Below are 13536 nucleotides of genomic sequence, written 5' to 3'. Positions count from 1 at the left end.
TAAAGAAGCTCGAAATACACTTGAGACTCTTATTTTGAAATGTCTGTGCTCCCAGTTGTGAGCTCACTGATGGCTGATTTGCTGAGAAAGTGAATCTGATTCAAACTAACCTGAGCTCCTGAGTTCAAACCCTCAGTTCTTTTCGTGTGATTCATGAAAAAGACCCGGTTCAAAAGAGTCATTTGTTCACAACTCTCTCATGCTGGGTTTGTTGTTGCATACGGTGCAGCATTTGCGACCATTTTAGTAGCAGTCTGGAGCCCTGGAACCGTACATAGGAAAATTATTAAATTTAGCACACTAATAGGGGTGGCCATGAATAGCCCCCATACCAAATTTGGGGTCTCTAGGACATACTCTATAGCACCACCAAGTCAAAAATGCACTTTTCTTTTGTGTGTATCTTTTGAACCGTTTGTCCTAGAGACACAGTTTTGTTTTGTATGATTACTCTCCTCCTGATGATTCCAATGGACCTCTTACATTAAAACTCCACCCGTTACAGTAGTCACCATCTTGGATTATGTCACTAATAATTTTTTCACTTCTGCTCCTTCAAACTCTGCCTGATTTTCCCAAACCATGGCTAAAAATAATCTACAGAACGAGCCACACAGAAATGACTGTTCAGAATTTAGATTTCACTTTTGTGTAAAAGTTACGGCATCACAAAGTTTACAAGGTCAGTGTGAAAATGGATTTGAGGCTGTATCTTGGCAACTCTTTGTCCTATCGAAACTAAACTTGGTATGCTTAATGAGGACCATGGTCTGAGGGCACATGCAGATTTGCAACATGCAACATGGGTCAAAAGATGTGAAAAATGGCTATTTTTGCCCGTAACATTTGAACCGTGGGGTTGGTGTCATGTGGATTCCTTAGGTCATGTAGATTTCAATGATGCCAGTTTTTTCCCATATCGGCCATACTGCCTCTCCACTATATTGAAATTAATTTAAAAATGATATATCTTTGACATGCATTGTCGGATTTTAAAGAAAATTTGTATGCATCATTGACATCATGTCCTGACGATACTTGAGCAGTTTGGAGACAGCACCACCTATAGGTAAAAAGATAACCTACACTTGATTGCTGACTCTAACCTCAGGAAGTCTCTTTGACACTAAAAGGGCATGTCAGCTGAGTGGCTTGGTGTGTTAAAGCACTGATTTATAGTTTGAAAGGTTGTGGGTTCAAATGCCAACCTCTGCATGTCATTCTGTAAAAAGTGTTGTGGTTCTATTGATTTTTGTAATGTGCTTACTGAATAGTTGCTGGGCTTTTCCACAATCAAATTCTAAATTTGATCTCTGTTGAAAAGTTACATCAATACAAAGTTGATCATGGTAACAGCTGTGCTCGGTTGTGATTCATCTAAGCTTTATATGTCCCTCTGTTGACTGCAACGTTGTGGTTGTGTGCTGCAGTGGATAGCACTCTGAACTGTGGTACGAAAGTCATGGGTTCAAATCCATCCAGGGACAATGTGATCTGTTCTTGCTCTGTGAGAACTTTGGGTTGTGCAGTGGTTACCATGCTGGTGCCTGGCCCTGTAGTTGCTGCTACATATTTTTTTTTTTTTTTTTTTTTAGTATTGCATAACTGTATCTGTGAGATGTCATTTCAACACTCATGATCTTGTAAAATATTTTTCCAGTGTGTTTTAAACAGTTTACTTTTGAGGTTTTTTTTCCCCAAAAATTGTCAGTGTGCCTTTACAGAGGAGAACACAAAGCCAGTGAAGTTTAAGCATGTGTAGAGATTAAAAGGGAATATCTACTATTGATATTAATACATACTGCACATGTGTGTAAATGTTTGTATGTGTGTCATATCTATCCACAATTATTTACAGATGCTGTTGAGTTGCATACTATTCAGTTGAGTCAAATCAATTCAGTTTAACCCAAAGATCTCCTTTCCAAACCATGACAAATTACATTCTCTTGCCAGATTAAAGGAATTAAAAGTACTGTACAAACTAGCAAATACTGAGTCATGTCAAATGGGCTTCTGTATCCTGATTAGTCATGGAAAGTTTTTATTGTTTTCACCTCATCTTCATTTTACACGTTTGTTCCTGACAATAAGGATTTGTGGGGATAGTTGAATGAAAACCCATTCATCGTTCATCAAAATTCATCATTACTAACCCTCATGTTGTTCCGAACCCAAATGACTTCCCTTTTTTCTGTGGAACACAGGCAGAATTTTAGCAACCAATAGCCATAGTCACCATACACTTTCATTGCATCTTTTTTACAGTGAAAGTGAATTGTGTCTGAAGCTGTCATTCTCCCTTAACATTTCCTTTTTGTTCAACAGGAGAAAGTCATAAGTGTTTGGATCAACATGAAGGTGAATAAATTATTTTCATTTCTGGGTGAACCATCCTTAATAATTTTGTACATGAAGCAACAACCTAAACAAAATATGGGTATTATGTACCTGTTTCTTTGGAAACTCAGAAAGAGGGCTTATTCTCCATTTCTGTCCTCCTCAGAAGGTGTTAGAGGTAGGCATAGCCCACCTGACCAGTGCCCCATGCTGGATGATTTATCTACAGGTTCTCCAAGATGCAGTGTGGCCCAGGGGTGAGCTGCCTCTGGGGCCACGGTCAAAAAGGAGCCCAGAGCAAAGAGAAAAGACAAGATTACAATGCCTGCATTGTCTTATACAACTGTTCCCAGGTCAGTTTATACCATAGATTTAAAATGACTTGAATGGATGGCTTAAAAATAATGGACATGAAGGAGCCATTTGCCTACATACTCATTTAGAAACATTTGAGCCAGCAGCCATGTTACAGTATATCTATACTTGGATTGTCTTTAGTTAACTTGTGTAATAGAGCTGTTCAGTCATGACATCAATTTGTAGGCCAACCCAGAGGGCTAATTCACCATGGGCCCCCTCAGGAACTTCAAATAGGTTTTTAAGAGAAGCGGTTTTTGATTTATGGGTAAAATAAGGTCTGTGGTTAACATTACTTTAACAGACTTTCCTCTTTTGTTCTACAACTCAAATTACAAATACTCATTATTCTACATCCCCAGTAGAATTCCAGAGGAAACCCATGGCTTGGAAATGCTTATTTTCTTCTGGGATTTCAAACTACAAACTGAACAGCTTTATAGATGTGCACCAGTGAATTACACATTGTCTCCATAGAAACAATTATGTTAAAGGGGTCATGAAATGCTCTTTTTTTTAAAATAATTTTATTATCTTCCCTGAGGTCCACTGATAATGTTAAAGTTATTTTATTTTTTTTTTGCACCAAAACAGTCAGAATTTAGTAATATATGATAGTTTTCCATCCTGTCTCTGGCCCTCTGTCTGAAACACTCAGTTTTGGCCTAAGCGCCTCCTTAAAATTTCAACGTAAATGTCCACTGTTGTGATTGGCTAACATTTTGCAGCCCCGCTGAAACAGCCATATTTGAAACTCAATTGGAAGAGAATGAACAAGCTCCACAATATTATAAAAAAAATTTCAGTGTTTACACAAAACGCACATCCAACACATTACATCCTAATATATTACACTGTTCATCTTAAGCAAAACTGTTAACACTCAGCACCATAAACTATCAAACAGTCATGACATTTGAAATATTCATGAATGAAATGGTTTACTTATGTTTTTGATCAGGTCCAAGTGTTTTAACTGCCCCATACTTCAATAACAGTTCCTTTGCAAAGGTTGAATTGTATTATGACTGTGTGACGAGGAGGAGTTCGTGGCCAAGCCGTGAGGACGCATGCCCGGCCCTGAATTGTGCTATTCAGCCAGGAGGGGGATAAAGGTGAGCCGGAGGCGCCAGCTCAAGAGAGAGAGAGATACGCAGCCGCTGTGTGTGTGTCTGTGTGTTTAAGTTGATTTAAGTTGATTTATGTCATTAAAAGTTTCGTTGACTGCTCAGCCTGTTCCCGTCTCCTCCTTGCCCATCCTTACCCATTACAGACTGGTTCAGAACCAATTCACGCTGATATGAACCAAAATAAAACATAAAATCCACGCTGATGTGAGCCGGAAAAAAAAAAAACGCACATACATAGTCCAAAGCATGGTGAATAGACGCATACACATACAGTATCACATCGCTGAAAATGCATCAAAATGGTCAAAGATGTCCATCTACCACATGTTTACATACACCAACAATTAAAAATAGTGCAGATAGGCAAAAGAAAAGTTTGTTGAGCAGTTTGCGATCAAGTCCCAAAGCAGCCAATGAAACCGAACGGGCTCTCCTTTTCAGAGTTGTAACTTGACACCATGTCTTTTAAAAGCAGTGGCAGATACATGACAGCAGTCAAAAACGTCTGTCTAGTGCATGTTTATATTAAAAAAGAATTCAAAATAGTCCAGATGGGTCTCCTTTGATGTTCTGTAATAGTAAGTCCACACTAGGCCTGTCTGTCCTGCTTTCTTTCAGTTTACGAACTGAAGCACCAGTGGGCATTCCCAAGGATGCAATGATGTGAAGTTGGCATTGATGTTTTTATTGCTGTAGAGGAGGTCATGAATTAATGGGCCCCCAAATGATGTAGGGAAGTTGCGGAAGTAGAGAACGAGGCATTTTTGCAGCTTGGTTTCCATAAATACTTTTATTGTATTGGGGATTAAGTTTTGAGTTCTGAAATTTACAGTATGTTTTTATAGTAGAATGACCTCATGTCAAAATATCAAGGAAAATTTGATTCCTTATGACATGACTCCTTTAAATTATTCTTCCAGCCATCTTTAACAAACCAGTCTTAGTTGTAACTGTTGTTTCAAGAACTTTAACTATTGTGGTTACCATGTCTAAAACATGTTTCTTGGGGTTTTAAATAATATACTTTGCGGGGAAAAACATCAAGATGAAACTGTTTGTAACACATCTGTCAATACAACAAACTCTTTTATTTATATCTGTCATACACAATCACAGTTTATGTGTTTTGTGGGAATTGTAGAGTTTATTTCAGACATGCTTGGCTCTGAGAAATGTAGGCTGGTTTGGGAGCATGTGCTGGAATCTTTACAGGACCCCAGTATCAACAGGTATATAAATCTAAACTTACAGTTTCACAAGATCACAACAAAATATTCACAATGACCTCCCTTAAGAATTTGTCGCACATATGAAGTATATATCCTAATATAATAGGCATTGACTTGTATTGTTCTGTATGGGACTTTGCAGGCACTTGGTTTACTGTATCTTTGACCTGTTGCTGGAGTTCCTATTTCCAGAATTTTCCGAGGAGACATTCCAGAGGTCCTTACTTCAGAGTATCCCAGGGGATGTAGAGAGAACGTCATCAACTGCCTAAGGACAGGATGTTTCCTTCCTTCCCTCTGTTTTATCAGTCTGGCTTATCAGTTTGAATGGCTTTGTAGACAACTAATTTATACATGTATATTCACCACACTGACACATTCTAATTCAGATGGGTTTGGTGCAATAGTTTTTTTTTTTTTTTACAATTTTGAACCAAATTGAATACTTGACTTAAACTCAGACATTACCCATGATTTTGTGGTCATTGAATATATACAGTACATGTTATTTTTTTATTATCCTTTCACACTAAATCTAAAGGGAATACTATGAAGAACCTCCATTACACATCATTGCTCAGGCAGACCACTCACATGCACATGAATGTAAATGCAACACGTCCTATATACAGGACTTTTATATAAATAGAAGAAAGGAAACTATTATGTCATTTTAGTTCAATGTTTTAAAGCTATTTATCTAATTAAACTGTGGTGTGTATATATGTCTGTCATATGTAATTTAAGAAATTATAACATAAAACATCAAACACACAGTTGAAAGAAAATGTAAATGCAACTTCTTATCTATTTATTTTATTATGATCCCACTTTCTCTTCCTCTAAGCAGATCCTTGAAATTCCACATGCACTAATGTCTTTTTCTGGTCTTTCTGAATGAACACTGAGTAAAGCTTTGTATGTATTATCTTCTGTACAAGCAGATAAAGTACTTTATCATCAGTCATATCTGTGGCAATGCCTGGCATTAATTAATTAATTTATTTTTTTTGCCCTGATCAAGGTACCTAAATGCATACAGCATAACATTACTCATATTGCATCTATTCAGAGCATGATTTTCCTGGTAATATTATAGCTGATACACATACAGTAAGCACACATTTCCCATGTGATATTTCTTGTCTGAGAAACCACAGAAGGCTCAGATTCTTCATGGATTTTAGCATCTGTCAAATGTAAGATTTGTCATTGCTGGGAATTTACCTACTTTTTAACTGTTTCATTTGTAAGGTTTGGAGACAAAACATACAGATATATGGTTCATGTGATGGAGTAGATCATCACCATTGGCATGGCAACACTGGCACACATTTACACACCACAAACATCCCACTCATTCCTCACCACTAACTGCTATCGAAGACGCAGGTGATACTTTCTGCCCTTAGCTCACGGTCATTTCCCTTTCACCCACATTTTTTCCCCTCCATCAGTACTATTTCCAGTTACACACACAGCCTTGCCTTCTTTTTGTACTTAACTGTTTGTTGGTTGGTGGAGTCAGTCTTCCGAATGGCGGGAGTTGCGTCGGCCAAGCCGAGTGCAGTCTAGCGGCCGACTTTTATGATATCAGTCCCGCATTGCACCGACACAGTGCCATCGGAAGCTGACGAAACCATGTCTGTGTTTTAAGAGGGGAGAACTGTTATACTTACCTGGAAAAAGAAAGGTGTATAAACGTAATTTGTTAATATGGATGCCATTGTGTGTTTAATGTTTGTTTTATTTGTTTTAGTTTATATATTAACTCTGTGATGTACATATAGATGTATCTGTGGTACATATTTTTCTATACAGTATATACTTAACTAAGTGTGGTTGGCTCTTAGGGGAGAGGATCCTGGGCTATAAATGGGAGCCCCGGAGTTTCGTGGCGTTCTTGCAATGTCGAATGAGCAAGCGTGAAGTTGTGGTGCTCACAGCAAGTCAAAAACCCGAAGTGACGTATAGATTGTAGATACTTATATACAGTATATATTTTTGTATTTACTATATTTTTCGTTATTTGTAACTTTGAATGATATATTTTGCACTTGTAAATATTCTTCACTTACTGGAATTACACCACCCTTTTCAAACCTGTAAAATAAATATCACGTTACATGAAAGTGCTCTTGTGGGTTTAGCCATCATTTATACAACATCTCTGACATTTACCACATCCTGCAGTGGGCTCTTGGAACCCACTGCATCACAGTTCAGTTGTCAAAGTCCCTTATTTGTAATCTGGTTATGATTCAGCAGGCCTGCTTGGATTCACCTTCTGGCCTTATTTGTGGAAATAATTGCTAAATAGATATATCTCTCATTGTTAGGATATTGTTACTATCTCCGCTTTCTTTTTTAAATGAACAAACAATACAGTACATCTACAGTTAGTTATTTTAAAAAGTTCATTGGTAGTTAATTACAGCATTTAGAATGGTATAAAAATTATGCAATTTCTGGAGAAAAATAACTTAAATTACATCAAGATCATGTCATTATAAAATAAATATTCTGACATCATAATACCTAACTACACTACTACTGACTAATTATGTTACTTACTACAGCAAATATATGTCACAAATTTATCTTAGTCAGGTAGTGTATTTATCATGCTGAGGTGATGAGGTACCCCCTCTCTGTAAAAAATATGACAGACATATTGTATCTTAAGCCTATTCTAAGAGTCCAAGATTGTCAATGGAGGATCACAGTTGAGTCCATGATTAGGTTTAATCTGTGCCTGGCTGCTGCTGCTGTGTTGCACTCTAAGTGACACTCATACCTAAATGGCCAAACTGCTGATCTCCACGTGGCCTGGTCTTGCAAGTCTGAATCCAGAGTTTGGACTTTGTTTTAAATGTCTGTAAGAACCTGCAACTAAGGCCAAGCTTATGAAAGAAGCCAGTGGAGCAGAATTAGATTAAGTTTGTTATTTTCATTCTTGCATGGATAGCCATCAGATGTCCAGTGCTATAATAAAACCCATGTGTTATTAATTGGTTAGTTGGTGACTTGAAATGTGCAGATACACACACATATGCATAAATTCTGAAACCAATTTGTACTTGACTCAGATGCTGATTTTGAAGCCTAGCTGTATTTGCAAACTAGATTTGATGGACTGATGACTGTATGATAATAACAGGTGTACAGAGACTTGTGGAATGATTCAAACAACAAGACGTAGAGCTGTCAAAACCCCTATGAAAAAAACATGTGGACAAAACAAGAATTCAAACAAAAGTCTTGAAGATAAACTGTTTGTGGGAATTGTATATATATATATATATATTCCTTTTATATTTGAGGACATATGCATACTACTGAGCAATGGGGAATATGCTTTAAAACTACATTAAATATGTAATTTTATATTTTGTGGCATCTGTGGCAAATGTTGATTCCCACAAAAATTACTTTCGACTTGTCCCTCTTGCTTTAAAAAAAGTAAAAATCTGTCAGTGTCACTCACCATAGCATTTAAGTATCTTGTTATTGTATCTCTTTTCTTATTTTCCTTCTATATACTAACATGTCTACTTCACGAATAACACATGCCTTCAAGCACATCCGTTATCTGTTACAGACCGTTTACACGATATCGATGCAAGACCAAACGCAACCCACACAACCTACAGCCACTTTGCACTTCAGCACCTGCTCCGCTCTCTTTCTCAGTGGGACTCTGGAACTGCCAGTCAGCTGTGAACAAAGCTGACTTCATTCCAGCCTTTGCCACGCAGTCCACCCTCAGCATCCTGGCACTGACAGAAACATGGATACGTCCAGAGGATACAGCAACACCTGCTGCTCTCTCCAACAACTTCTCTCACACCCCTCGACACACTGGTAGGGGTGGGGGAACAGGTTTGCTCATTCATAACAACTGGACTTTTTCACCACACTCTTCACTATGTAACAATACTAGTTTTGAATTCCATGCTATTACTACAATGCAAACCACAAAAATACATGTTGTTGTCATCTATCACCCTCCAGGTCAGCTGACAAACTTTCTTGAAGAGTTGGATGTCCTGCTGTCCTCCTTGCCGGAGGATGGTAGGCCACTTGTGGTTTTTGGTGATTTCAACATACACCAAGACAAGCCCCAGGCCACTGAACTGAATACTCTCCTGGCCTCATTTGACTTGGAAAGACTACACACCACAGCAACTCACAGATCGGGCAACAAGCTGGACCTAATTTTTTCACGTAACTGTACCAACTCAAATATTCTTGTTACTCCTTTACGTGTCTCTGATCACTACTTTGTTCAATTCAACATGACTCTCCCATCTACATTAAAACAGTCTCCACCTTTGGCTTCCTTTCGCCATAACCTCCGTTCTCTTTCACCCTCACGCCTTTCCACTGCTGTCTCTACCTCTCTTTCCACACTAAATGTATTTACCACACTTAATGTAAACACTGCCACAGACACACTAAGCTCTACTTTAACAACCTGTCTAGACAAAATCGGTCCTATCTCCTCTAGGCCAGCATGTGCTACACCACCCAGCCCCTGGCTGTCTGACGTCCTTTGTGAACATCGGACTGACCTCAGGGCAGTTGAGAGGAGATGGCGGAAATCTAAAGATCCAGCAGATCTAGGTAAATATCAGTCTCTGCTTGCAACTTTTTCAGATAACGTTAAATCTGCAAAAACCTCCTATTACCAGAACAAGATCAACAGCACCACAGACACTCGCAGCTTGTTTAGAACATTCAACACACTTCTCTGCCCTCCCCCTCCACCACATGACACATCACTGACAGCAGATGTCTTTGCCACATTTTTTACTAATAAGGTTACAACCATCAGCAATACATTCTCAGCACCACACCCTGTCAAACACCCGTCTCCTGTATGCAACTCTTCTGCCTCTATGTTCTCTCCTCTGACTGACACTGAGGTCTCTAAACTCCTCCTCTCCAACCACCCCACCACCTGTTTCCTTGACCCCATTCCTTCTCACCTTCTCCAGGCCATTTCTCCATCCATCCTGCCTGCACTCACACACATAATTAACACATCTCTACTTACAGGCACTTTTCCCACTACATTCAAACAGGCTCGAGTAACCCCGCTGCTGAAGAAACCCACACTTAACCCCACACCAGTCTCTCTCATCCCATTCATGGCAAAAACACTTGAAAGGGCAGTTTTCAATCAAACCTCTGCCTATCTCTCACAGAACAAGCTGCTGGATGACAATCAGTCAGGTTTCAAAAGTGGACACTCCACTGCCCTGCTGTCTGTCACTGAGTCGCTGAGATGGGTGAAAGCTGAATTCAGATCATCCGTCCGATTCTGCTGGACCTTTCTGCAGCCTCTCTAAGCTCTCCTCACTGGGCATCACAGGAACTGTGCTTGACTGGTTTAACTCCTATCTCTCAGGTAGGTCCTTCAAGGTAGCCTGGAGAGGTGAGGTATCCAAGCCACATCAGCTACTTACTGGGGTACCTCAGGGATCAGTGCTTGGGCCACTTCTCTTCTCTATATACACAACATCACTGGGACCCATCATTCAGGCACATGGATTCTCTTACCACTGCTACGCTGATGACACGCAACTCTACTTATCTTTCCAGCCCAACGACACCACAGTGACTGCTCGAATTTCTGCCTGCCTGGCAGACATCTCGGCCTGGATGAAGGAGCACCACCTGCAACTCAACCCAGCCAAGACTGAACTCCTTGTCTTTCCAGCCAACCCTGCTGTTGAACACAACATCACTGTGCAGCTGGGTGCAATTACAGTAACGCCTTCCAAATCGGTCAGAAATCTAGGGGTAACCATCGATAACAGACTAAATTTCACAGAGCACATCTCAAAGACCGCAAGATCATATAGATTTACACTCTACAATATCAGGAAGATAAGACCCTTCCTCTCTGAACATGCCACACAACTGCTTGTCCAGTCACTTGTCATAATTAGACTGGACTACTGTAACGCTCTCATTGCAGGCCTCCCTGCATGTGCAATTAGACCCCTGCATATGATCCAGAATGCAGCAGCATGTCTGGTCTTTAATGAACCAAAGAGAGCACATGTTACACCACTCCTTGTCTCTCTCCACTGGCTGCCGGTTGATGCACATATCAAATTCAAGGCTCTGATGCTGGCATACAGAACAGTCACTGGGTCTGCTCCAGCATACCTAAAATAATTTATGCAGAGCAACGCACCCACTAGAAGCCTGCAGTCGGCTAAGGAATGTCGCCTTGTTGTACCAACACAAAGAGGCACCAGAACACTTTCCCGGACTTTCGGCTTCATCATACCACGTTGGTGGAATGATCTTACCAACTTCATCCGTGAAGCTGACTCACTCTCTGTCTTCAAAAAATGACTAAAAACACATCTTTTCCATGAGCACTTAACCAGTCATTAAAAAAAAAAAAAATTCCTTTTGCACTTTATTCTGTTTTGAATACTATTCTGATGCTAGTGAAACTTGTAATACGGCACTTTTCATACCACTGTCTCCTTAAGATGATTCGCTTATGTTTTCCTCTTTTGTAAGTCACTTTGGATAAAAGCGTCTGCCAAATGAATAAATGTAAATAAATGTTTTCTGTTGTTGGTTTTACTTATCGTCTTTTTTATTTAAGTTTGTCTTTGTTATTACTGCAACACGTTTGGTGTTACTGACTTGTGTGTTATTTTCAATGCCAGCTGCTTGTGTGTCTGATGCTTCAAATGCTCTGACTAGATCCAAAAGTTGTTTCAATGTCACACTGCTGTCTCTTAGTGCTCTCCTCCATAGTCATGATGATGAACAGGTAAGTATGATTTGAGATTTTATTTCTCTTTCTGCATTTGAAAATTCACAGGTTGTTGCAAGCTGTCTTAACCTGGTGTGGAAGGCATTAATTGTCTCTCCTGGTTTTTGTTTAGCTTGTCTGAAGACGTATACTTCATACTCAACATTGTGACTCGGATTGAATTATTCTGTCAGAACTTGTATGGCTTTATCATATTCATCACGGGCACCATTTTCTGGGATTGTTTCAAATATGTCTTGTACTTGTTCACCTGCATAGTACAGTAGCATTGCTCTTTTTCTGGTTTATTGGTTACACCAGTGGCTGTCAAAAATGTTTCAAATCTTACTATCTATTTTTTCCATTTCAGTGCCAGAGTTCCTTAGTCTGTGTCGATGTCGAATCTTGGAAAGTATGGCAGTTCAGCAGCTGGCAATTCTTTAGCAACAGACAGTAGAATGCGTTAGTGAACTGCGTTTGTTTTGTTGTTTATGTATACACAGACTTTTGCGAATTGTGTTAATTTTGCATTTATAGTTTGCAGCTGCGTTGTATCCAGTGTTTTAATCTTTTCTCTTTTTTTTCTTTCTTTTTTTTTATTTTCACAGGCGGAATTCTAATACGGCGATTTTCACCGTGCAGCGATCCGAGGTTTTTCGATGGGTCCTAAAGCCAGGCAGAACAACTTGAAATGATACTCACTGTTGAAATTTGTCTTTTTGCTGTGTTTGTGTTTTTCTTCCAAGTTCTATTACTGCTTAATCACTCGTCGCCATTGTAATGACTTCAGACCAACAACCTTGTGTGATGAACAAATGCTTTACTGATTGGTAGCATCCCACTCAGACAGTGACACATTTGCTTGACCAGCATTCAACAGCAAGCGGTTCTGGGAAAACCCTTTCTTAAAGCTGTAGTGCCACATTACAATGATTTTTATGGATTTGACTGAAATTTTGATCTAGGACAAGCCAGTTCAGAACAGCTGAATTCCGTAATTTCTGTCGATTATTATCATAATTAGAACTTATTTCTAAAGCACTGTATTCATCAGATTTGTGATCATTAATATCAGATCAGAACCAATGTACACTCATAAATCTCATTAAATAACAAAGAACTGGAGTTTCCAAGGAGTTGTCAAGCTATCAAGAGTTACATGTTGGTCAGGATAAGGTGAAACTCTATCCAGTGAGCAATTAACCACTAACGTCATGATCCACGAAAAACAGGATGGAGGATTATGTAAAATGCAGGTGGTGGCAGCCTCAAGGCCTGAAATGAATACAGGAGTTTGAGTGTTTCCCGGACCTTACATAAGGGTAGTGCAGGAATGGTATGGTTTCAATCAGTGTCAGATGAGAGAAGAATCTAAGGTATTTCACTCAGCTCACGTGCACCCAGTTTTATAGACTCACAGTCACAAACACAGACAAAAACACCACTTCAACTATTGTTGGTCTTACCCTCTCACGGCCAATTTAAGATGGTAAAATTCTACATTAATTCAGTTTCAGAAACTTTCCAAAATTCCCCCCATTTTAAACCTTGAATGTTTACCATAACTTCTGTCATTTCTCTCTTTTCCTGAGAAAAGCATTTTATCAAAGAGGGTTACCCTGGCTCTAATATGCAAACCATAGAGTGCAAGAATATGAGTGAAAAATGACAGTATATGCAGCTTTGCACTGAT

General features: G+C 39.3%; 1 protein-coding gene across 1 annotated transcript in view; it reads left to right on the top strand.

Moving 5' to 3' along the window:
• Positions 1 to 4413, top strand: part of LOC127425008 (sorting nexin-19-like) — a 29284-nt gene extending 24871 nt beyond the window's left edge. Inside the window, exons 9-11 of the mRNA XM_051670585.1 lie at positions 2329 to 2361; positions 2507 to 2693; positions 3659 to 4413. Coding sequence (XP_051526545.1) covers positions 2329 to 2361; positions 2507 to 2693; positions 3659 to 3810 — 372 coding nt within the window. The 3' untranslated portion in view covers positions 3811 to 4413. The remainder of the gene's footprint in view (positions 1 to 2328; positions 2362 to 2506; positions 2694 to 3658) is intronic.
• The last annotated feature ends 9123 nt before the right edge of the window (positions 4414 to 13536 follow it).

This window comes from Myxocyprinus asiaticus, chromosome 3 (genome assembly GCF_019703515.2).
Source record: "Myxocyprinus asiaticus isolate MX2 ecotype Aquarium Trade chromosome 3, UBuf_Myxa_2, whole genome shotgun sequence".
NCBI classification, from domain to species: Eukaryota; Metazoa; Chordata; class Actinopteri; order Cypriniformes; family Catostomidae; genus Myxocyprinus; species Myxocyprinus asiaticus.
The sequence above is the reverse complement of the archived record's forward strand: the minus strand, read 5'-3'. Positions and strand labels throughout refer to the sequence as shown.